Source organism: Mustela putorius, unplaced genomic scaffold, assembly GCF_011764305.1.
Source record: "Mustela putorius furo isolate JIRA1106 unplaced genomic scaffold, ASM1176430v1.1 tig00003867_pilon_pilon_pilon, whole genome shotgun sequence".
NCBI classification, from domain to species: Eukaryota; Metazoa; Chordata; class Mammalia; order Carnivora; family Mustelidae; genus Mustela; species Mustela putorius.
Window position 1 is genome coordinate 17,616,184 of NW_025422019.1, and position 23,966 is coordinate 17,640,149.

Consider the following 23,966-nt stretch of genomic DNA (forward strand, 5'->3'; position numbering starts at 1 on the left):
TCTAACAGCAGATCTTGCTGTTGTTACCAAGAGTTTGAGGAAATAGCCCATGTTTTACGTCTTTTGCATCACCGACAGTGAATAGTGTTGAATATAAAAACATGACAAATGAACTGCTATGGATTAGATAAGATGCTGATTGTAATTTATGGCTGCTTCTACAAGCTGTTTATGAATCCAATATAAGAAAGAAATGTACAGTAAAAAAACTGGATCTTTAAAAATGTGCTGTTAAAAAACCATTTTTTCTATGCTAATTATTATGACTTTTTGTGAATTCTATCAACTAAGCACTGGGCACATTTATAAAAACCACCCCATAAAAGCAGAAAAAAAAATCCATTCCACAAACAAAACTTCTCTGACTTATGATCTTTGAAACAAGTGTGTTGGGAGGCATCATGGTTTTTAAACAGTATACTTCTTTCATGTTTTCACTTGAAAATAGAGCTTAAGTTTCCTCTCCTTAGAAGGGGCTGGACTTCGTAACTTGCTTCTAAAAAACATAGCACACTGATGAAATGAAGGTGTGTAAATTCTGACTAGGTCCTAAGCATTTTATTTCCTCCCTGCTTTGCTCTCCTGGATGCATGATTTAGAGGAAGCCAGCTGCTCTGTTGTGAGAACACTAAAACAGCCCTATGGAAGAGATTTATGTGGCAAGGAACTGAGCTTCCAACTAACAACTAACACTAACAGGTTAAGTCCTTCAGCCTCATAAAACGTTCAGATGACTGCGCCTCCAGCTGATGTCTTAGCTGCATCCTCACAGAAGACTGAGTAAGAAACCACTCAGCCAGAACAACTCAACTAAGCTTCTCTCAAATTCTGACCCAGACTGTATGAGACACTATTTGTTGTTTGAAGCCACTAAGTTTTGGGGATAATTTGTTATGCACCAATAAATTTCTGGGGGCGTTGGAAGTAGAGGTAGATCAAAATCTGGACACCTACTCAATTAAGAGAGGACACTCTAAAATCCATAGGATTACTAACATAAAGGATTTCAGTTCAATTTCATTGGCCAAATATCTAAATAGAAAAAAAGTTACATTTAAATAGTTAAATATACTGGGGCGCCTGGGTGGCTCAGTGGGTTAAGCCTCTGCCTTCAGCTCAGGTCATGACCCTAGGGTCCTGTGATCGAGCCCCACATCGGGCTCTCTGCTCAGCAGGGGGCCTGCTCCCCTACTCTCTCTGCCCGCCTCTCTGCCTACTTGTGATTTCTGTCAAATAAATAAAATCTTAAAAAATAAATAAAAAAATAAATAGTTAAATATGCCTAAGACAAACACCCATAACCCTATGAGTTCCTGCCGTAACTCCAATTCAGTATGAAAGATGGAAAAGTTTAGTCATATCCTTCAACACACAAAGGGGATTAAGTGATGGTGAGTAACTAGCAACCAAGAGCCAAGGAAACATAAAGGAAGATACCAGTGAAGGTATAGACACAGTACATGTAACCAAAAAAATCACGAAATCTTCTTGGGGAAAAAAAAAAAATCAGCATATTAATCTAACATATTAAAATATACTGAAGTACAGTTCTACCCTAAAGCCAGAAAAAGAAGCCCAAGTGAACCTTTCTCTTTTTAAAAAATCATGGTAAAATACACATAAAATTTACTATGATTTTTAAGTGTACAATTTAGCAGAATTAAATACACTATGTTTTATAACCACCACCCTTATCCATCTCCAGAACTTTTCATTATCCTCAAGAGAAACTTTATCCATGAAACCCTAACTCCCCATTTCCCTCAGGTAACCTTTTCCCCCACAGGCAACCTTTCTACTTTGTGTCCTTATGAACTTGCCTATTCTTGGTACCTCATTTTAAGTGGAATCATGCAATATCTGTCCTTTCATAAATGACTTTAATACCCCTTGTAAGTCCACTAAAAAATCTTTTCATCTGATTTATGTGCTGTAAGGAATCACTTATTGCTGTTTTAAAAAAAATTTAAGTTCTAGTATAGTTAATATAATATTCCTTGCGGTTTCTTAATCATCATTTTGATTTCAAGTTTATGTCACAAATGGAAGGAACTCTTACCATGTATGGTAGGGAACAGGCTGGTACAGAGATTGTGGTACAGATTTTTATCCTGACTCATTTCAAACACTTTCTCCCACTCCTTCACAGTCATTTGGTTCTTAATGCTCTCAGCGGTCTGTTCCTCATCTCGCAGCTCTTTCCCTCCAAACTGAGGGGTGGAGAAGAAAGGAAAACATACTTGCATGGGAACAGTCAATGTAAAGTGAAACATAAAGAGCTTCACTACAAACAAAAAAATAGCCTGGGAGGTTATTCAGAGTCTGCTGATTACAAAGCTTTAAAAAAAAAAAATCCCCAAACTAGTAAGGCCTAAGTTAATCAAGATACTGAAGAGTTTGTCACTTGTCCAGTGAACTGAAAACAAAAAAGCTAACACGGTTTTAAACTGCTATCTAAATGAATCTGAATGCTCAAGAGATGACCCGTAATAAAATGTTAATCACCGATATGAACATAAAGTAACATAGTATTATATTCACCCTTCTTCTTCCAATACTTGACTAATTTCCAAACTTTTTCTCACTGCTTTCCCACTGAGGACACAGAATCAAGTTCTATACAACTACAATACCAGGAATCCATCACTCACAGAAAGTCACTTTACTTTTCAGATCACTACATTTTTCTATTTGTACTTTCTCCAGAAGCTTGATAAGCAACCGCGGTAATCAAAAAACAATAAAATTATACCATGAATATAATCTCTTATCAATGTTCTTAAGGCACTGAGCTCTTAAACAAGAAAACAAATAGGTTTCTCCTCAAGGTCAGAAAGACATGAAAAGATCTGGTTTTAAAACACAAGAATCAGGGGCACCTGGGTTGCTTAATTGGTTAAGCAATTGCCTTTGACTCCGGTAACGATCTCAGGATCCTGGGATTGAGCAGGCTCCCTACTCAGTGGGAGTCCACTTTTCCCTCTCCTACTGCTCCTGCATGCTTGTGCTCATTCACACTCGCACACGCACTTTCTCTCTTGTGTGTGCTCTCTCTCTTGCAAATAAATAAAATCTTAAAAAAAAAAACCAAAAAAAAACAACCCACCAACACAAAAACTAAAGAATCACCCGCCAAGTCAACCAATAACACTGACTAGATAAAACTCAGTAGTTTCAGAAGCCTATATTGTGGCAGCCTCAAGGGAGGTCTTTCTCAACCTTTGCTATTCTATTAAGACTCACCCTTGGGTTGGTGGGTGCAACACAGCAGGCAAGAAAGACCAGCCTGTATGAGAGATCCCTAACACCAAGAGCCCGCAGTCCTCGAATGCCTTCTGTCTCGTATCCATCAACACCACTTACACGGGAATTAGTTTCTGCACGTGCTCCTGAAAGAACAAACAAGAGTTTGTTTCACAGCTCAAATATCAAAGGTGCTGAGAATCAAAATTCCTTAAATAAACAAAACCTATAAACCCAAAGATTTCATTTAGGCATTGAAATTTTTCAGAATAGTACTTTTTGAGGCAAAATCAGTTTGTCTCTATTCTTATCATACTTCCTTGCTCATCCTGATGGGTAGCCAAAAATAAGACAAGATTCAAGAAGCTGAATGTTCTGTAGTTTTAGGGAATGAGAATTTGTTAGATTTGAGCCGAAGATTACTGACCCGGTGTGCTAAGCTTAGAGACATCAGGCACAACAATGAGAGTCCCTGTAAAGTCACACTTGTCACCAGCTTGAGCTGACTCCACAGCTTCAGCTCTCAAGATCACTTCTAAACTTCGGGGGATACTCCCTCGAGGAAGCTCTGCTTGAGTCTCTTGAATACGAACCTGTAACAATGGCCAAGAAGAGATTATTTTTCAAATATCATATAATCTAAATTAATGCCACAAATATCAACATATTCCATACTCTTAATGATATGCAGACTTCTGACATTGGCCAAAATTCATCTTAAAAATTCTCTACCCTAATACTCCTTCCAGTTTGGTAAGAGATAACACCTGTTTAAAAACTTCACCTTTGGAGGCACATGGGTGGCTCAGTCGGTTAAGCATCATCTGCTTTCAGCTCAGGATCCCAGGACCCTGGAAACAAGTCCCACATTGGGCTCCCTGCTCAGCAGGGAGTCTGCTTCTCCCTCTCCCTCTGTGTGCATGCTCATGCTCTCTCTCAAATAAATAACTGTATCTTTAAAAACAAAAACAGGGGCACCTGGGTGGCTCAGTGGTTTAAAGGCTCTGCCTTCGGCTCAGGTCACGATCCTAGGGTCCTGGGATCGAGCCCCGCATCTGGCTCTCTGCTCAGCATGGAGCCTGCTTCCCCATCTCTCTCTCTCTGCCTGCCTCTCTGCCTACTTGTGATCTCTGTCAAATAAATAAAATCTTAAAAAAAAAAAAAAAAAACAACCTTCACCTTTAGGAGTGCCTGGGTGGTTCAGTTGCTTAAGTGTCCGACTCTTGATTTGAGCTCAGGGTCACAAGATTGAGCCCCGCATTGGGCTCTGCACTCAGCACCACTCAGAATGGAGCCTGTTTGTTCTTTACCCTCTGTTCCTCCCCTCACTTTCACCTCTCTCAAAATAAGTAAATAAAATCTTTTTTTTTTTTTTTTTTAAAAAGGTTTTGTTGGGCGCCTGAGTGGCTCAGTTGGTTGGATGACTGCCTTCGGCTCAGGTCATGATCCTGGAGTCCTGGGATCCAGTCCCACATCGGGCTCCCAGCTCCATGGGGAGTCTGCTTCTCCCTCTGACCTCCTCGCTCATGTTCTCTCTCACTGTCTCTCTCTCAAATAAATAAATGAAATCTTTAAAAAAAAAAAAACTTAAAAAAAAAAAAAAAGGTTTTGTTTATTTATTTGACAGAGAGAGAGCAAGAGAGGGAATACAAGCAGGGGAGTGGGAGAAGGAGAAGCAGGCTTCCCGCAGAGCAGGGAGCCCATGTGGGGCTCAATCCCAGGACCCTGGGATCATGACCTGAGCCTAAGGCAGACCCTTAATGACTGAGCCACCCAGGTGCCCTGTAAATAAAATCTTTAAAACAACCAAAAAAAAATCCTCCACCTTCAGTAGACTTATCATGATGAGCATGATGAGTTAATATGCGCAACTGTTGGATCTCTATATTGCACACCTGAAACTAATTAAATACTATGTTAACTACTCAGGAATTAAAATAATAAAAAATAAAAACTTCACTTTTACTGTCATTAAAAAATGTTTTCTGCAGGGCATCTGGGTGACTCAGTTGTTAGGCCTCGGCCTTCGGCTCAGGTCATGATCCCAGGGTCCTGGGATCAAGCACTGCCTTGAGTTCCCTATTTGGTGGGAGGCCTGTTTCTCCCCCCCTCCGCTTGTGTTCCCTCTCTCGTTGTCTCTCTGTCAAATAATTCAATAAAAATCTAAGATTAAAAAAAGGTTTTCTGGGACGCTTGGGTGGCTCGGTTAAACATATGCCTTTAGATCAGGTCATGATCCCAGTGTCCTGGGATCAAGTCCCACAGTGGGCTCCTTGCTCAGCAAGGAGCCTGCTTTTCCTTCTGCCTGCCATTCCCTTTGCTTGTGCCGTCTCAAGTAAAAATGAAATCTTATAACAAAACAAAGAAAGTTTTCCTCCTTGCTCAAACTGACTATGTAAATTTCTGCTCTGTTAGATTTTCCTCCAAATTTTGGGGGGAAACCTAATGAAAAATTTCACATACTTCATACATGCCACCTCAACACTACTGTTGGTATTACTTAGACACATATATATTTCTATTGTATTTTAAAGATGTTATGGGGCGCCTGGGTGGCTCAGTGGGTTAAGCCCTCTGCCTTCGGCTCAGGTCATGATCTCAGGGTCCTGGGATCGAGCCCCGCATCAGGCTCTCTGCTCAACAGGGAGCTTGCTTCCTCCTCTCTCTCTGCCTGCCTCTCTGCCTACCCATGAGCTCTCTCTCTTTCTGTCAAATAAATAAAAAATTAAAAAAAATTTTTTTTTAAAAAGAAAGGTGTTATAAAAATCAAGATACTTTGCCCCTAACTGCTTTAGCATTCATCCCCTAGGAATAAGACCATCTCTTTTGTAACCACGATATTACCACACCAAGACAATTAAATATTTAATCCATAAGGTCTGTTATTATCTAGTCCATCCTTAAATTTCCTCAATTGTGAATAATGTCCTTTATTACAACTGTTTGTTTTTTGCCAAACCAAGACCCAATACAGATTTACACTTGTATTTGGTTGTTATATCATGTTCTTTTTCAAATATTAAATACCTCTTCTCCAGAGTTGTTGGTGGGGTATATGCTTTATATAAACTAAATCCCAGATTGATATTAAAACAGTAAGTAAGGACTAAAAACTGAAGTTAATATTAATTATTTTAGTCTGGTACTCATTCCCCCATGTTTAAATGCTTGAGGTGCTGCAACTTTTCTTTCCCTATGTCCATCACAGTTATAGAATCCTATGAGGAACTGAGAGGCCCTCCGCCCACAACCTTCATCCTTTTGCTACTATCCAACTCTTGCCCATGTAACTACAACTGCCTAATTATTAGTCTCTTGTTATATACTACACACCAATGTCCTATTAATCTTCCTTTAAAAAAGAAAAGTGTATCTCCTGAAAATATATTCCCCTTGTTTATCAAAATAGGCCCAAATTTCCCAACCTGAGATTTTAAGGCCCTGATAACCTCCATGCCTCACACCAAATCATCCCTCAGATGATCTCCAATTTGGCTCCTCTTCTTCAGTCATGATAATCTTCACGGCTATCAAGAAACATGTCCATTTCTGCCTGTCCTTTTATTCATGCATTGGTCTTAAACCAACAAGTTTCTACTTTTTCAAAGTTTTATTAACATTAGTTCTCATTCTTCTTCATCATCATCATCATCACGTTTACTATTTATCATCATGTTTACTATTTATTCTCTGACAAATACATTTTGTCACAGTCTGAAGGTGCTTCCAATCCAACTTTAAATTAAAGGTTGAAACACATTTATATACTGGTAATTAGAATTTGCATCAAGAGTTTTGGGTTTAGGGCGCCTGGGTGGCTCAGTGGGTTAAGCCACTGCCTTCGGCTCAGGTCATGATCTCAGGGTCCTGGGATCGAGTCCCGCATCGGGCTCTTTGCTCAGCAGGGAGCCTGCTTCCTCCTCTCTCTCTCTCTGCCTGCGTCTCTGCCTACTTGTGATTTCTCTCTGTCAAATAAATAAATAAAATCTTTAAAAAAAAAAAAAAGAGTTTTGGGTTTAAAAAAAAAGAAAAAAGAGTTTTGGCCTTAAGTCTGTAGTCACATATAATGATCCTCCACTTACATAAAAACCAAGACTAACATCACCTAAATAAGCTTATGATAACTGCAAGTTCCTAGAGATGAATTATTACCATAAACTGAATCTGAACTACACAGAAGTTAATAAATACCTTTTGAAAATCGACAAATCTTGATTTATTTGTATCCAACAAGAATCTTCTTCTGTTGGCACAAACTGGATTTCGGCAGATGTTTGGTTGTGTGTATTTGAACTGCTGTTCTACATCCTTGATCACTGTCTGACAGTCCAAGCACAGGAATGTTCCACTCACAAGCTCTGGGTGAACGGGATGAGTCCGTACCACCTGCCCACTGATGCGAGTGAGCAAACCAATTCTGGATGAGGTGAGTTCTCGAATTCTGTTTAAAGACAGATAATAAATATTCATTTCCAACCTAAGAAATGTTTCCATTTCAATGAGAGGGTATTCAAAGATAAATTTATGTTAAAACAAACAAAAACAACAAAAAACAAGAAGGAATTCTTTGGACTCTTCTCCAAAAATGATTTAGTCAATGTGCCCATCCCTAAATGAGAAAGTATATGCATTCAGAGTAAAAATCATTAATATGAAAACTAAATAAAGATGCCAAAGAAATGAAATTACAATTATAAAACAGATGATCCCATTTTATTTTATATGCAAATGTTCTCTGCTTACCTACAATTTCTAAACAATCATGTATTAGTTTTATAGTAAAGTTATCACAGGAAAGAAATGGTATACTGAGAAATTCAGAAACACTTCCTTTATATCACAAACTCATTTTACATTAAATAACTTATTAATTTCACAAATAATTTCATTAGTGTAAGTTTTCAAAATATCACTTCAATTTCTCCCAGCAAATTTATTCTTTAAATAATAATTGCTAATGAGAAAAAATGTTTTAAAGTTATGCCATTTAAGCTGACAAAAATTTCCAGAGATTCATGTATTTCTGTGACTGTTCACAGTTTTCCTATTTTCTCCCTTGATTGATTTTTCCCCAGATGTCCCCTGAAAGGCGTCCTGAAATATGATATTCCCCAGAAATGTCTTTATTTAACTTACTTCCCATTCCATCTCTCTAGAAAAATGTATTTCTCCAAAACCAAACTTTCTAGATAACTAAGCCTAACTCTTTACACATTTAAGACAAAACCTGTGGGAACCTGGGCCGCTTAGTCGATTAAGTGTCTGCCTTCGGCTCAGATTATGATCCTGGGGTCCTGGGATTGAGCCGTGCTGGGCTCCCTGCTCAGCTGGGAGTTGGCTTCTTCCTATCCCTCTGCTCCACCTCCCTGTTCATGCTGTCGCTCACTCAATTGCTCTCTCTCAAGTAAATAAATAAAATATTAAAAAAACCAAACAAACAAGCAAAAGCACCCAACAACTAAACCTCCTGAGTTTTTTAATCATTAAGTGATGCCTATACTGTTTGGTGAATTCCTGTTCTTCCAAAGAAGAGTTTCTTACTTGTGTCTTGTAGGTAGGTCTTGGAATGCAACATAAAAATCCTTGGCAAGAGGAATCTCTTTTCGGTCCTTGACGAAGTTTTTCAAGGCCCGACATAAGTAAGGGTAAACTCTGAAAAGCAAACAAATGAACAAAAAACACATGTCATCTTCAAGAGGGCTACCAAGGCCCAGGCCCCCTTTACCTTCCATGTTTAAAACAGCTGAGACTAAGCAATTTCATCTGGCTACAACCAAGCCTTAAAATTTAACTATGCAGAACACTTCTATTGTCTAGTCTAGGTTTATGAGCCTCTTCCAATCCTCTCCTATCCCACCACAAATAGATCTAAGACAAGAAACACAGAAGATAAAATGTTATACCCAAATATCCACTATCTTTAAATTAGCATCTAGCACCGACACTGTAGGTCACTCCAAGATGAATCTACCTGAACAATCTAGGTGGCTTACAATCCAGCAAGACAGTCTCTCATTTGATGCAAGGCCTGGAATATTTTTCTAGGTATAATTCTTGATGGATAAGAAATGGATGAAGGGGGGCGCCTGGGTGGCTCAGTGGGTTAGGCCGCTGCCTTCGGCTCAGGTCATGATCTCAGGGTCCTTTGAGTCCCGCATCTGGCTCTCTGCTCAGCAGGGAGCCTGCTTCCTCCTCTCTCTCTCTGCCTGCCTCTCTGCCTACTTGTAATCTCTGTCTATAAAATAAATAAAATATTAAAAAAAAAAAAAAAGAAAGAAATGGATGAAGGGAGCAATCTGTGTACTGACATGAGAGGAAACTGGCAGAAAAATACCACTTGACTGATTAGACTGAAGTGTCTTTATACACATTCCCAATAGTTGTTGCAGCTTGGTTTGTTTAAGCAGTGGGATCTGAATGTCTTCTGAACAACGAACTACCTTTAGGAGACACAACTGCTACATGCCTGTGCATGAGGTATGAGTACAGGTGTTTATACAACCAGCCTGGATTTTCTAGCTCCCTCTCACTTGTCAATACAACTTTTCCTGCTGTGCATGCTCACAAAACTCGGCTGCCTATCCCTGCAACCAGTCCTGATGATCAGATATAACCAGAAACACTGAAGTCATCCACCTCCCAGCCCACCAAGTAAAGGAGTAGGGCTGTCTCTCATTACTTCTGGGTCTTCATTTTTCATTCACAACTGTCCACAATGTTTATTTTAACCTGGTTTTATTTATACAGATTGTCACATTTATTTAATATAAATGCTGACAAAGTTTTGTTTGAAGAGAAGGTTCTTATTCTATACAGCAATTAAAAGTAAAATGAAAGCCTAAATTATTGTCTAGTTTCTGTCCAAAAGAAATACCATTCAGCTATTAAAATGTTTTCAAGGGACTTTATATGATATGGAAAATTACGTTATACTATTAAGTGAAAGGGCAGGAGACTGTATCTACAGTATGATCTCAATAGTTACATATACAAAAATAAAAAAAATGTGCCAGAAGATCCTTGGGAAACTCCCGATTTGCCGATCTGCTAATGATGGTTATCTATGGATGATGAGAATATATATGTAATCCCACTATCTGTAAATATGTATGTATTCCTTCTATTTAACTCTACTTTCTAAACTTCTTACAACATACACATTACTTTTATAATCAGAAAAAAATTAAGCTTTAAGAACAATGTCATTACTTTAAAAAAACACCCCTGATCGAGAATAGGATCCACACACTTTCTCAAACACCTATTCCTGGGGGCAAGAAAAAGAATCAAATGAACACAGTAATAGCACTGAATGTCTGATAGAAAGTAAGTGGTCCTCTGAAAACTTGGGAAAACTACATAGAAAGCATAGATTTTCAACATTTGCATGTGAAAAATATTCAGCTCCACAAAGGCCTAAATTAGTTCAGCTAAAATGACCACTGGCTGTATCAAAGCACCTCTGTTGACAGCTGGCTTCTGCCTCACAAACGAACACTTGCAGTCCCAGAAGAGCTGGATTCACAGGCTCCATGCCTATTTAGAGTAAAGAAGATTAATGCCCCATACCTATAGAACTCTTCTTGAATGGTGGTAGAAAGTTGTTGGTTAAATTGCTCCAGGTCCACAAAACTCACAACCAACGTGTTCCTCTCGGGACGAATGAGCTCTTCTGCTAACTGCAAGTACTTAATTTCTCCATCACTGTTCTGGAACCTGCAGGTACATGCAAGTCAGATTAAATTTAAGAATGAGGAGGTAAAAAGAACAATCTAAATGCCTGATAATCCAGTGTATTGGTTAAAATTCATCAGCTTTAGGGTCAGACAGGTTCACCTTACAAATTGTGTAACTTGGGGCAAGTTACTTATACCCCTTTTTTGAGAAAAAAAAAAAAAATTAGGACATTGCTTTATCTCATAAGATTACTGTGAATTTTAAACAAGAATGCCTGTATAATGCTTTGCCCAGAACACAGAAAAACTAGGCCTTCAGATTTTAATCTGCATTTTCTACTTTAATATTTTCTAATAAAATATGCTAACTATTCTTTTATTATTGTCACATATAATTAAGATTGGAAAATATTAAACCAAGAAATGCAAGGTGAAATCCAAAGATTCTGTTTCTATAAGGAAAACTACAGACTAGTTGTTAATTTAAAAACATGAATAAAAATACAGAGATGAGGTGCTTCACTGCCCAAGTTCTCAGGAAAACAGAAACATCTATACACGCAACATAAAGGATTATCAAACATTTTTGCTTTTTGTTCTTTTAACATAAAATGCAGATTCATTTTGAGGCAAATGTCAATTCCTTCTTCAAATATGGCATGTTCTGTTAGATACATACTAGACATCCACCTGCAAAGCATTGTGCCAGATACTTTAAGCTAAAAATGACAATGTTGTTCCTGTCTCACAGGAGACACTCCTATTAAAGAGATAACAAGACAACCTAAATGTCCACAACAAATGAGTAAAGAAAATGTATTCACACACAAAAGAACACTGCTCAGCCTTTAAAAGTCTGCTATATGTGTCAACAAAAATGAGCGCTGAGGACATCACACTAAATGAAATAAGCCAATCACAGAAAGACAAATACTGTATGATCTTACTCATATGAGGTATCTAAAATAGTCAAATTGATAGAGTCAAGTGGAATGAGGGTGGCTGGCTGGCTGGCTGAGTTGGTAGAGCATGTGACTCATGATCTCAGAGTTAGAGTTCAAGCCCCAGGTTGGATGCTGAGCTTACATTAAGTAGACAGCAGAATGGTGGTTGCCAGAGGTGGGAAATGGGGAGGTACTAATCAACAGGCATAAGGTTTCAGCCAAGTGAGACTGAATAGTTAAGCTTTAAGAGATTTATTGTGTAACACTGTACTTACAGTCAATGGTAATATATTAAAATTTGTTAAGAGGGTAGATCTCATGTTAATTGTTCCTTCCACAATAAAATCAGAGAAAAAATGGAGGTATAAGAACTGTGCTGTGGGCCTATAAACTAATTCTGCCCAACAAGAACATCTAGAAAGACTTCCAAGCATTTTTTTAAAAATTTTTATAAAAGATTTTATTTATTTATTTGACAGATCACAAGTAGGCAGAGAGGCAGGCAGAGAGCCCGATATGGGGCTTGATTCCAGGACTCTGAGATCATGACCTGAGCGGAAGGCAGAGGCTTCAACCCTCTGAGCCACCCAGACGCCCCAAGATTTCAAGAATTTAAAAAGTGACATTGGAATTCAGCCTTGAAAGACGTTGAAAATTTTAAAGAAAACAAACATTAACTGAGGACCTTTGCAATATGGTGTGGTGATCAGGTGGGGTTAAGAAAGGGATTTATGGGGCGCCTGGGTGGCTCAGTGGGTTAAGCCTCTGCCTTCCGCTCAGGTCATGATCTCAGAGTCCTGGGATCGAGCCCTGCATCGGGATCTCTGCTCAGCAGGGAGCCTGCTTCCTTCTCTTTCTCTGCCTGCCTCTGCCTGCTAGTGATCTCTCTGTCAAATAAATAAAATCTTTAAAAAAAAAAAAGGAATTTACATGCAAGATGAAGTGACTGACAGGTAGATGTAAGTTACTCTACAGAGATAAGGGAAAGTGGTACCTTAGGAGCATAAGGGAAAAACTGATTGGTGCTGACTGAAAGGCTTATAGGGTTTCACAACGGAGTTGAGTCTTTAGCTGGGCTTTGAAAAAATGAGCTGTCAGGCAGAGGTAGGGAATGTAAATTAAATTACGGTTTTAAATACATCAGAATTTCATAAGACAGCAGAATTATTCACAGTAGTAAAAGTGTGGAAACAATACAAGAGTCCATGGATGAAAGGACAAAAAGTGGTATGTGCATATAGTGAAATATTCAGCCTTAAGAAGAAATTGACACACACATAAAGAAAAGAAACTGACACATCCTGTTTACATGGATGAACCTTGAAGATAACATTATGGTGGAATAAGCAGGTCACAAAAGGACAAAAACTGACTCCAAGTATATGAATGAGGTTCCTAGAATAGTGACATTCATAGTACAGAGAAGGGTGGTTCTCAGGTGCTGGGGCTGGGAAGGGTTTGGGGTTACGGTTTAGTGGTTGCAGAGTGTCAGTCTGGGAATACCAAAAAGAGTTCTGGAGATGGATGGTGGTGATAGTTGCTTAATAAAATGCATGTATGTACTTCACGCCACTCAACTCTACACTTAAAAACGTTAAGTGGTAACTTTTATGTTATGCATATTTTACAATAAAAAAAAAAAGAATTTAATGAAACAGTCCAAAGTCCATACGCTTAGGGAAAGAGGTGATACATCTGCACTATCTAAGAAAAGTAACGGGTGGCAGTGGCAAAAAGCCAGGCAGGGGAGGTTATGAGAGGCCAAGAGCTTGGAAGGTTAGAAGGCAACTGGAAAAAAAAAAAAAAAATGTTCGTGGGGAAGCGGACAGCGGAAGGAAAGGCGGGGGAGTGTGCTCACTTTCAAGCAGGTTGGAACTCCCCTTCCCCCCAGCATCTGCGTACGTGCAGGGTTCACTCCAGTAGTTTATCTCCATAGGCTCCAGGGGTTGCCCGGGCCCTCGGTGCCCCCAACACGAAGGGGCCTGGCTGTCTGGTCCAATCAGGACTCTGCAGGGCTCCCTTCTCGGTAGCGCTTATCCTCCCCGAGCCTCAGTTTCCACACCGGTAACCAGGGCCGACGGGACCACCAGCCTTACAGGCGCTGAAGACGGAATGATGGGACCAAAGCGCTGCTTTCAGAGTCTGAAAAATGGCTCCTGGGGAATTTTAGTCCTCCGGGACAGCCCGGCTAAGCCCCAAGTGGGGCGTGGGGCTCTCTGCGAGGTGCGTGGCCCCTCGGGTCCCCAACGCACTGCTGCTCCACCGCCCCGGGAGCCGCGAGTCGGCAGGCCCTGGGCGCCGGGGCTCCGGAAGCGGGGAGGGGAAGCTCCGGGAAGTTCCGTGAGGAAGGGGAGCCCGCCGACTTACTCCTCCAAGAAATCCAGGAACAGTTTCTGACACTTCTCGGCCACCTCGTCGCGGACTTCCAGGTGCTGGCTGCCGGCGACCGGCTCCGCTGCCGCCGCAAGGTCCATGGCTGCCGGGTGGCGACAAGCAGCAGCCGACACGCTCAGCAGCCACCAGCAGCTCCACCACTTACGCGATCGCTTTGCGCGCGCCGCCGCCGCCGCCGCCCGCCCCCTCGGCCCACCGGGATGGCCAGAACCAATCGTGGCGCAAGAGCTCGCGGATTTCGCGCCAAACCTGCCCAATGAGTGCAGCTTCTCCCTCAGCCCCGCCCACGGAGCCGGGATTTCGCGCCAAATGCAAAGACCTGGAGGAAGCGCGCGGGTTTTGCCTTTGCGCCTGCGTAGTGTGGCGGTGTCGCGAGAAGTTTGGCTTCTGGAGCAGGTTAAAAGGTTGTATCTCGGCTCGGGTTGTTTTTCAAATGTTCTTCAAATCATTTTCACTGATATTAGCTGAGCAGCAGTTTCTCTTCTATGGAAGAGAAAAATGAGTAAGATTCAGACCTGCCTGAGCCGGGTAATTGGAGGAAATAAACTGTGAATCACCAGGTGAAGCTCTGTATCAGAGTCCAAAGAAATGTATATACAGTACTAGGTAGGGGTCGTTGGCAGAGTCGTGGTAGTTGGTGCTGAGTGGGGAAAATCGGCGAAATGTTTGACATTTTTTTTTTAAAGATTTTATTTATTTATTTGACAGAGAGAGATCACAAGTAGGCAGAGAGGCAGGCAGAGTGAGAGGAGGAAGCAGGCTCCCCGCTGAGCAGAGAACCCAATGCGGGGCTCCATCCCAGGACCCTGAGATCATGACCTGAGCCGAAGGCAGGGGCTTAACCCACTGAGCCACCTAGGCTTTTTTTTTTTTTTTTTTGAGACTTTAAGAGTTTTTATTTACAAACCTAGACCTTTATAGCATACACATGTATCCAGGCAACAGCACACGTGAGAATTGCAAATAGAGACCTCAACAAACTTACATTATATACATATTCATTATATGCATGCATAACATAATTAGTTTATGAAGTGATCTATGAAAATGTCTAACCATAAATAATATCAAAATTAAATTTGTTAATAGAAAAACTAGAACTCTCTAAATTTGTTTATAAATCATTGGAATCTATACTTAGAGGAACATGCTGATACTTCATTTTCAAATTAAATTTTAACAAAAATTTAAATATAGTTCACATTTCTTTAAGAAGGAGTATTTTAGAATGAGTATATTATCATTTCAGTAGCCAGGCAACATTATGGCCTTGACATATTCTAACTCTCAAAACATAGCCAAAGGCTTGCATCCTCTGTCCTCTTGATTTTCTTCACTCCCTGGGAATCTTTACCCAACTTTGTTCCACTTGCTTTTTCTCCTGTTTGGCCATTCTTGGTTATCCTTTGAGGACACCTCTTCTTCGGTGCGTCCCGTAAGTGGTCTGGCCCCAGAGCCCTTCTTTCTCCTAAAGAAGGTCTGTTGGGTGACCCTCTTCATTCCAGTTGTTGCGGGATCGTTGAGCAAGCCTGGTTTGGAAGGAATTTTTGAGAGGTTTTTATCGTGCAATTTAGCAAGTTTATTTAAGTAGCATGGGGGTAGGACCTATAAGCAGAAAGAGCTGCACCTTTGCTGTATGAAACTGGTGATTATATATTTAGTGTTCGAGGGGGTGGGGACATGCAGGAAGTATTAGATCACAAATATTTTCTTGGAATTTCTACTCAAAACTGCTTTCATATGAGTTCTCTGGTGCTTACTCAACTTGATATTAGCTTTTGGCGAGATGTACAGGCAGTTATGAGATCCTTTAAGAATGTAGCAACCAGCACCTATTTGATCCTTATCAGAATTAGGCAGGAGATAAATGGCCCTTATTTTTTTTTTTTAAGATTTTATTTATTTATTTGACACAGAGAGAGATCACAAGTAGGCTTAGAGGCAGGCAGATAAAGAGGGGGAAGCAAGCTCCCTGCTGAGCAGAAAGCCTGAGATTGGGCTCTAACCCAGGACCCTGAGACCATGACCTGAGCCCAAGACAGAGGCTTAACCCACTGAGCCACCCAGGTGCCCCCATTTTTCTGCTTCTATTTCTCATCACCATCACTTATGGGTGCTGATGAGTTCTACCTTGTGTATCATCAACCAGTACTCTTTCTTGGGCCTCCAAGAGATTAAGAGAAGCCTGGACCACTTCCATTTTTTTTTTCTTAAATATTTTATTTATTTATTTGACAGACAGAGATCACAAGCAGGCAGAGAGGCAGGCAGAGAGAGAGGGAAGCAGGCTCCCTGCTGAGCAGAGAGCCCAATGCGGGACTCAATCCCAGGACCCTGAGATCATGACCTGAGCCGAATGCAGCGGCTTAACCCACTGAGCCACCCAGGCGCCCCCACTTCCATTTTTTGAGTTTTCCATACATGAAAAAATTTTTTTCTTAATTTGAAATAGGGTGACAGAAGTTACTGTAATTCCTTTAAAACCCCCATGTACAAATACACTCTTCACAAAAGACAAGGTTTAACAAAAGTGCTCACTGCTGATGTACTGTAGCGTATCTGAGACTGTATGTCTTACCTCATTGGAAAGGAATGGGAACACTTGTGGCCCTGTACCCCTCAGCTCTTCACAAGCTCTGGACCACTTGTATGGTTTTTAGGAACTTCAAACTCCATGTGCTACAGATCAGCCATAACCCTCATACTAATAACACTGGATCTAGGAGATAGCTAGGAGCAGTTTGCCAACCCGATTTGGGTACTTCCTCTCCAAAGGTCTTATCTTTCCTATTTTTCCTTTTTGCTGTCCTCTTTTTCTTCTATCCTCAAGGTTGATTTCTCAAAACTTTGTTTCTGACATGAAGTCTCCAAATGACGGCCGTGGGGATACTTTCCATAGCAAGAGGAGGGTGTGGGTTATGTAATATCTCTCTGCTATGTCCCAGAAAGTCAAATGCCTCTGTGTGTGTGTGTGTGTGTGTGTGTGTGTGTGTGTAGGCCAGAGACTGCCATTCCTAGAAAGTCCTGCTTGCAAGGTTGGCCTTTTGCTAGCATTTGGGAGCTTGATGGGTAAAAGTTCCCTACACTGATAAGACACTTTACCTAAATGACAAAAATAGCCTACTGTGCCTAAAATGTTTGTGCGCACAATATAGTTTATGCTGAATTTGTTCTGGGAGTCTAGAATCTTGATATTGCTATTTAGAGGGTGTCTATGTGACCAGACCCCAGTAAAAACTCTGGGCTTCTCTAATGAGCTTCCCTGGTAGATAGTGTGACATTTGTTGTCAAGTTGGATGCTGGGGTGGAATTAAATGCACTCCATATGACTCCATAGGAAGAGAACTCTGGGATGCTTGTGTTTAGTCTCCTTTCGATTGCTCCATGTGCCTTTTCTCTTTGCTGATTTTATTTTCTATACTTTTGCTGTAATAAATGGTAGCTGTGAGTACAATTATATGGTGAGGTCTGTGAGCCCTCCTAGGAAATGATCAAAACTGAGGACCCCCAAACTGTATATGTATACATATATAAATACACACACACACACACACACACACACACATTTTACCCTCTTATAAAGAGAATTTTAAATATACACAAATGTAGACAGAATAGTATAAAGAACTTCCAGTAACTGTCAACATGTGGCCATTCCTGGTCCAACAACACACATCTCTTCTTTTCCTTCTCCACCATTATTACTGTCTTTAAAAAAAAATGTATTTTAAAATGGTTTAAGACTTACTAAAAGTTATGCAAGATAGTATATCAATTCACATATATTCTGTGCCTTGTTTTTCTCTGTTGGTAACATCTTACTATAATACGTTTGTCACAGCTAAAGAATCAACTTTGGTGTAGTACTATTAGCTGAACTCCATACTTTATTTAAATTTTGCTAGTTTCCTCCTAATGTCCTTCTTCTTTTCTGGGATTCCATCCAGGACACCATATTACATCACACTGTCATATCTCCTTGGTCTCTCGGGTCTGTGACAGTTACTTAGACTTTCCTTGGTTTTGATGACATTGATAGTTTTGAGGTATACTGCTCAGATATTTTGCAAAACATCTGTCAATTTGAATTTGTCTGATGTTTTTCTCATGATTAAACTGTACTTATGGGTTTTGGAAGGAATACCACCAAGGTTAAATATATTTCTTAGCACTCCCTTACAAATTTGAAGCAAATCCTAGATATATCATTTTATATGTAAACATTTCAAAATGAATCTCTAGTAGATACAAGGTATTGGAATGTTACTCAGTCATTAAAAAAAGAATGAGATCTTGCCATTTGTGACAACATGAATGAACCCAAAGAGTATTTACGCTAGGTGAAATAAGTCAAGCAAAGACATACCATATGGTTTCACTTATATGTGGGATCTAAAAAAAAAACAAATGAACAAACAGAAACAGAATCATAAATACAGAGAACTGATTGGGAAGGGGATGGGAATGGGCGAAATCAGTGAAGGGGATCAAGAGGTACAAACTCTCAGTTATAAATAAATCATGGAATGAAAGTATAGCACAGGGAATATAGTTAGTGGGATTATAATTACATATGATGACAGATGGTGACTGTGCTTATCATGGTGAGCACTGAGTAATGTACAGATTTGTTGAGTCACTATGTTGTACACTTGAAACTAATACAACATTGCACATCGACTATATTAAAATTAAAAAAGGCTATTTTTCCAGAGATGTATCTTAGGCTGGGAAGGAACCTTCCTTCAACAGCTGTAGCAGTACAGATTAATGTACTTTTAAATCAAACTGTAATATCTTCCTGGGTTACCAACACTTTATCTCACTTTGAATAAAACTAGCAGGCTAAATTTTGATGAGTTATTTTACCTGGTGTGCAAAATCTATAAGATATTTATCAAACATACTATGAGGTATTTTCTTCCAAATATAGTCAATCCCCACCTTGTAAAATGTTTAACCTATCGTACCTCTTATTACCAAAATAAAATTTTATGCTAGCTACTGACCAAATTAGTTTTTAGCAGTACTTGATGAAATGCCTTTTTAGTCATTTGCTTTTCTCCTTAGTTACCTAAATATGAGAAGTTTGATCATTATATGTATCAAAAGTAGTGGTAAGGGCAGTGGGAATGATGGCAGTGTTTACCTATTTTTATATGATACTTATTTCATTTTTCCCAAAAGCTAAATATTAGAATTATACACACACACAGTTACTGAAAAAATATTTAAAAATTTCATCCTACTTCTCATTTCACAATTTATTTAAACCATACCTTACATTATATTATTATAAATTAAAAGAATGAGAAACTGTATTTAAATTTACTCTTGTTTTTATAGCTATTATAAAATGGATACATTAATCACATTGTATCTATGTTATTTTATAAAGATTTTATTTATTCGTTTGACAGAGACAGAGATCACAAGTAGGCAGAGAGGCAGGCAGAGAGAGGGGGAAGCAGGCTCCCTGCTGAGTAGAGCCCATGCAGGGCTAGGTTCCAGGACCCTGTGATCATGACCTGAGCCAAAGGTGGAGGATTAACCCATTGAGCCACCCAGGCACCCTATGTATCTGTGTTATTTTGATGTTAATTTGACTGCTTATAATCATGGCTTTTACAAATTGTGTTCCATACTTTGTCTCCTAGTGGTTATTAGACTATTTCTTTTGTTTTTAAAAAAGATTTTATTTATTTATTTGAGTGAGAGAGAGATAGTGATTGAGCATGCAAGAGAGAGCACATATGGGAGGAGGACAGAGGGAGAGGGACAAGCAGGTTCCCTGCTGAGCTGGGACCCTGACACAGGGCTAGATCCCAGGACTCGGGGATCATGACCTGAGCCAAAGTCAGATTCTTTTTTTTTTTTTTTTTAATTTTTATTTTTTATTTATTTTTCAAAGTCAGATTCTTAACCAACTGAGCCAACCAGGCACCTCTAGACTATTTTTTGAAACAAGTATGAACACATGTGTTTGAATTGAAAAACAAAGTTGGGTTCTGACAAACAGTAAGTATGATTAAGCTGATTTAGAATGAGGATGAGCTTTGCTTGGTGGGTTAAATGGTGGGCGTTTTCCAGAAACGTATTTTGAAAAGATTGTGAAAGGAAAACACTTTGTTAAAAAAATGTATAAATAAAGATGTGTTGAAGCTAGCTTTTTTTTTTTTTCCTTCTCATTTTAGAAGAGAGAGATTTGGGCAGCAGAAATAGACTGAGAAATCCTCAGAAGAGATGATGGAGAAACTTTGGAAGTAGATGTAGTCACCCAGGGAGCATCTGACGAAAGAGAAAAGACACATCCAGGCACGAAGCCTGAAGACCAGCAGTGAAGGAGAGGATGAGGAGGAAATGCCATGGGGGAGACTAAGAAAGAACAGCCAGAGAAATAAGAGGGGAATCTCAAAAGTCAAAAGAGGAGATTCCAGAAGCAATCGTTGTTGGTAGACAATGCTGTGGAGCAGTCCCAGCTGGCAGCAACTGAACCTGGTGAAAGGAGTTTCAGGGACATGAAAGGGATGGAAGTCAGATTGCAGGCGGTGGGCAGGCAAAGGGAGGCCAGGAAGCAGACTGATGCGCAGTCTGTTTATCAAGTGCAATGACAGAGGGACCTGCTCTGCCCTTTCTGTGCAGGAGGGTTTTATCTGTGGGATAATAATAGTACCTGCTAACCAGGCCGTTGCCATAAAAATTAAGTGAGAGGGCACCTGGGTGGCTGTGGGTTAAGCCTCTGCCTTCGGCTCAGGTCATGATCTCAGGGTCCTGGGATCGAGTCCCGCATCGGGCTCTCTGCTCAGCAGGGAGCCTGCTTCCCCCTCTCTCTCTGCCTCCCTCTCTGCCTACTTGTGATCTCTCTCTGTCAAATAAATAAATAAAATCTTAAAAAAAATTAAGTGAGAGAATATGTGTAAAGTGCTTCATAATATGTGTGAATATGCCTGGCACAGATATAGTCTATTATTTAACCCCATTCAGGATTGATTAATTAAAGTATATTTCTATACTATAAATTATGGTTTACTATATGTATGATGTGTGTGTGTGTATGTGAAACCTTGCTTTGAGTGCTCTTTGAGTGCGCTTATGTGTGCTCAGCCAGAGCCACTACAGCCCTCTGCACCAGGAAAGGCTCATTAGCCCACCACACTGCAAAACTGCACACTGCCGGGGCGCCTGGGTGGCTCAGTGGGTTAAAGCCTCTGCTTTCGGCTCGGGTCATGATCCCAGGGTCCTGGGATCGAGCCCCACATCGGGCTCTCTGCTCAGTGGGGAGCCTGCTTCCACTTCTCTCTCTGCCTGCCTCTCTGCCTACTTGTGATCTCTGTCTGTCAAATAAATAAATAAAATATTTAAAAAAAAACTGCACACTGCCATCTGCTGATGTGGGTATATTCTGCACCTCAGCTGTATTTAGGACGAGCAGTTGAGGCTGGTGGAAGATGACGTTAGGAAGGGCATCATAAGCATCACTGCCACCTGGGGAGCAGAGACCAAGAATGTGTATGATGTATGCCTGGGAAAAACGAATGGAGTTTTGAAGAGGCCAAGATCAAATGCCAGTATTCCAGGAGTGTGTCCCCCTGAGGACTGTGCTTTGAGGACCCATGTGGGACCGATCTGGGGGGCACTCCCATTTGTAGGGATCCATAGTCCCCTTATCAACATGGGATATGCACTCGTAACTATTAGACCTGTGTCCTTACTGTCCCACCTGCTTTGTGAAGCTTTCTGACCTCCCTGCCTGTGATCCTCCCTCTTTTCTCTGAACTCTGCAAACATTACATCACCCAGTTGGCACAAGCAGTTTTCTGCCTTGATCTGGTTGGTTTTCTTTTCAGGTTTTTGGCTTGATGCCAGACATTTTCTTTGAGTGATTAAAACTGGGAACTTGGAAGACTTAAAATCATTTAAGAAACGAAAGAGCACATTTTCTTTCATTTTTTTGGTGTGCATAATGGAAAATTTTCAAATATGTAAAAGATCAGAAAGGATAGAATTATGCACCCCTATGTTTCCATCATCTAGTCCAAACTTGTTGGGTCTATAAGCCCGCCATCTTCTCTTGATGCCAAATTATTTGGGGACAAATTTCTGACATATAATTTATTTTGTAAATATTCTTGTATATAATGTATCTTTAAAAGATGAGCCTTCTTTAAAAATACATATATGTGTGTGTGTATGAATATATAGTATGTATATATTTATGTATGTGTTTGTGTGTGTGTTTATGTAAAACACACCTCTATCACTATATCAGATGCTTTTATGCATCAGGTCAGATCTTCCCAGGCTCACCCGTTTCTCCTTCCAGCTCCTCATGGGCTTTGAGCCATTTGAGTGCATCTCCTGCCCTCTGTGCCTGTCAAGTGTCCCTGTTGTCAGCAATGAGGAACTGGCTCATGCCTCTCAGAACTACTGTGGAGGAGAAATGAAGTGAAGGTCCTAAGAGAATCTTTGATCAATGTAAGGAGAGTTAGTGGTTAAGTTTTTTAACTTATTTAACTTTTAACTTTTAACCAATTTAACTTTTTAAAATTTATTTAATTTTATTTAACTTTTAACCAATCCCTTACCAATGGCTATTAGATTAGGTTAGGTTTTACCCCTCTTTTCCTTCCTGTGTTCTCCACCAGAAACAACAGTGCATTAAACATCTTTGTATGTGCGTGTATTTCTCGATGATAAATTCTTGGAAGGGCCGGCCCTAGGTGAAAGGGAATGGACATTCTACATCTACATTAACCGTCAAGTTAATTTTCAATAAAGTTGGGCATTTTCATTTTTTTTTTAAATTATTTGAGACAGTGTGTGCACAAGTGGGGGGAGGGGCAGAGGAAAAGGGAGAGAGAGAATCTCAAGCAGACTTCCCGCTGAGTGGGGAACTCATGCCCCATGAGATCACCACCTAAGCCAAAATCATGTGTTGGATGCTTAACTGATTGAACCGCCCTCGTGCCCAAAGAGCATTTTCATTTTAAGTGAAATAAGAACCTTAAGGTAAATGGGTTCAGTTCTGACCATAGAATTACAGGCTGTAGTCTTCTGATGGAGAAGGATAATTTGGACAATAGCCCCTACCTGTTGCCCTAAAATTTCAGCAATCCTCTTACTTTGTTCCACTCATTCAATCATGCAAGAAATATTTAGTGAATATCTGCTATACATTAGTACTGAGATAGAAAATATACCTTCTATACGTTAGTACTAAGATACTATAGTGAGCAGACAAAAGTCCCTGCGGGTCATGGAGCTTACATTCTAGGGATCCAGGCACACTGGAGCATACTGAAGACTGATATAATTTATTCCTTTTGCTACTAAGTCTCAACCAGTTAAATTGTTTCTGTTACAGGTTGGGGCCCAATAATTACCCAGTATTTCACAAGATAAAACCCATCTTCTAGGCTTGAAACTGAAAAAGGAAATTTCACACCCCATTCTTCAAAGACAGAGAGATTCATACACTTAGTGTGCAGCCATGGCAGTCTGTGCCAGCGTCATGGGTTAATCGTCCATCTTTTATCAGTCCCAGGAGACTCAACCTGGGCATAGTGGACTGGTGGTTGACAGGCAGCTCAGAAAAAGATGCACTACAAGCAGTTCAGATGGAACCAAATGAAACATTTTTCTGATCTGAGCTGCAAGCCTGACAAGTTATTCTGAAATAACAAAACAAAACACAAACACAAAACCAAAA

General features: G+C 40.1%; 1 protein-coding gene across 2 annotated transcripts in view; it reads right to left on the reverse strand.

The window, feature by feature from the left end:
- MCM6 (minichromosome maintenance complex component 6) overlaps positions 1 to 14,427 on the reverse strand; it is a 36,056-nt gene extending 21,629 nt beyond the window's left edge. For both annotated transcript variants that reach the window (XM_045066477.1, XM_013046763.2), the window contains exons 1-7: positions 14,231 to 14,427; positions 10,813 to 10,959; positions 8,785 to 8,895; positions 7,435 to 7,684; positions 3,671 to 3,836; positions 3,244 to 3,389; positions 2,060 to 2,210 (exon numbers count right to left, since the gene is read on the reverse strand). In XM_045066477.1, coding sequence (XP_044922412.1) covers positions 2,060 to 2,210; positions 3,244 to 3,389; positions 3,671 to 3,836; positions 7,435 to 7,684; positions 8,785 to 8,895; positions 10,813 to 10,959; positions 14,231 to 14,337 — 1,078 coding nt within the window. In that variant the 5' untranslated portion in view covers positions 14,338 to 14,427. The remainder of the gene's footprint in view (positions 1 to 2,059; positions 2,211 to 3,243; positions 3,390 to 3,670; positions 3,837 to 7,434; positions 7,685 to 8,784; positions 8,896 to 10,812; positions 10,960 to 14,230) is intronic.
- Between the last annotated feature and the right edge of the window lie 9,539 nt (positions 14,428 to 23,966).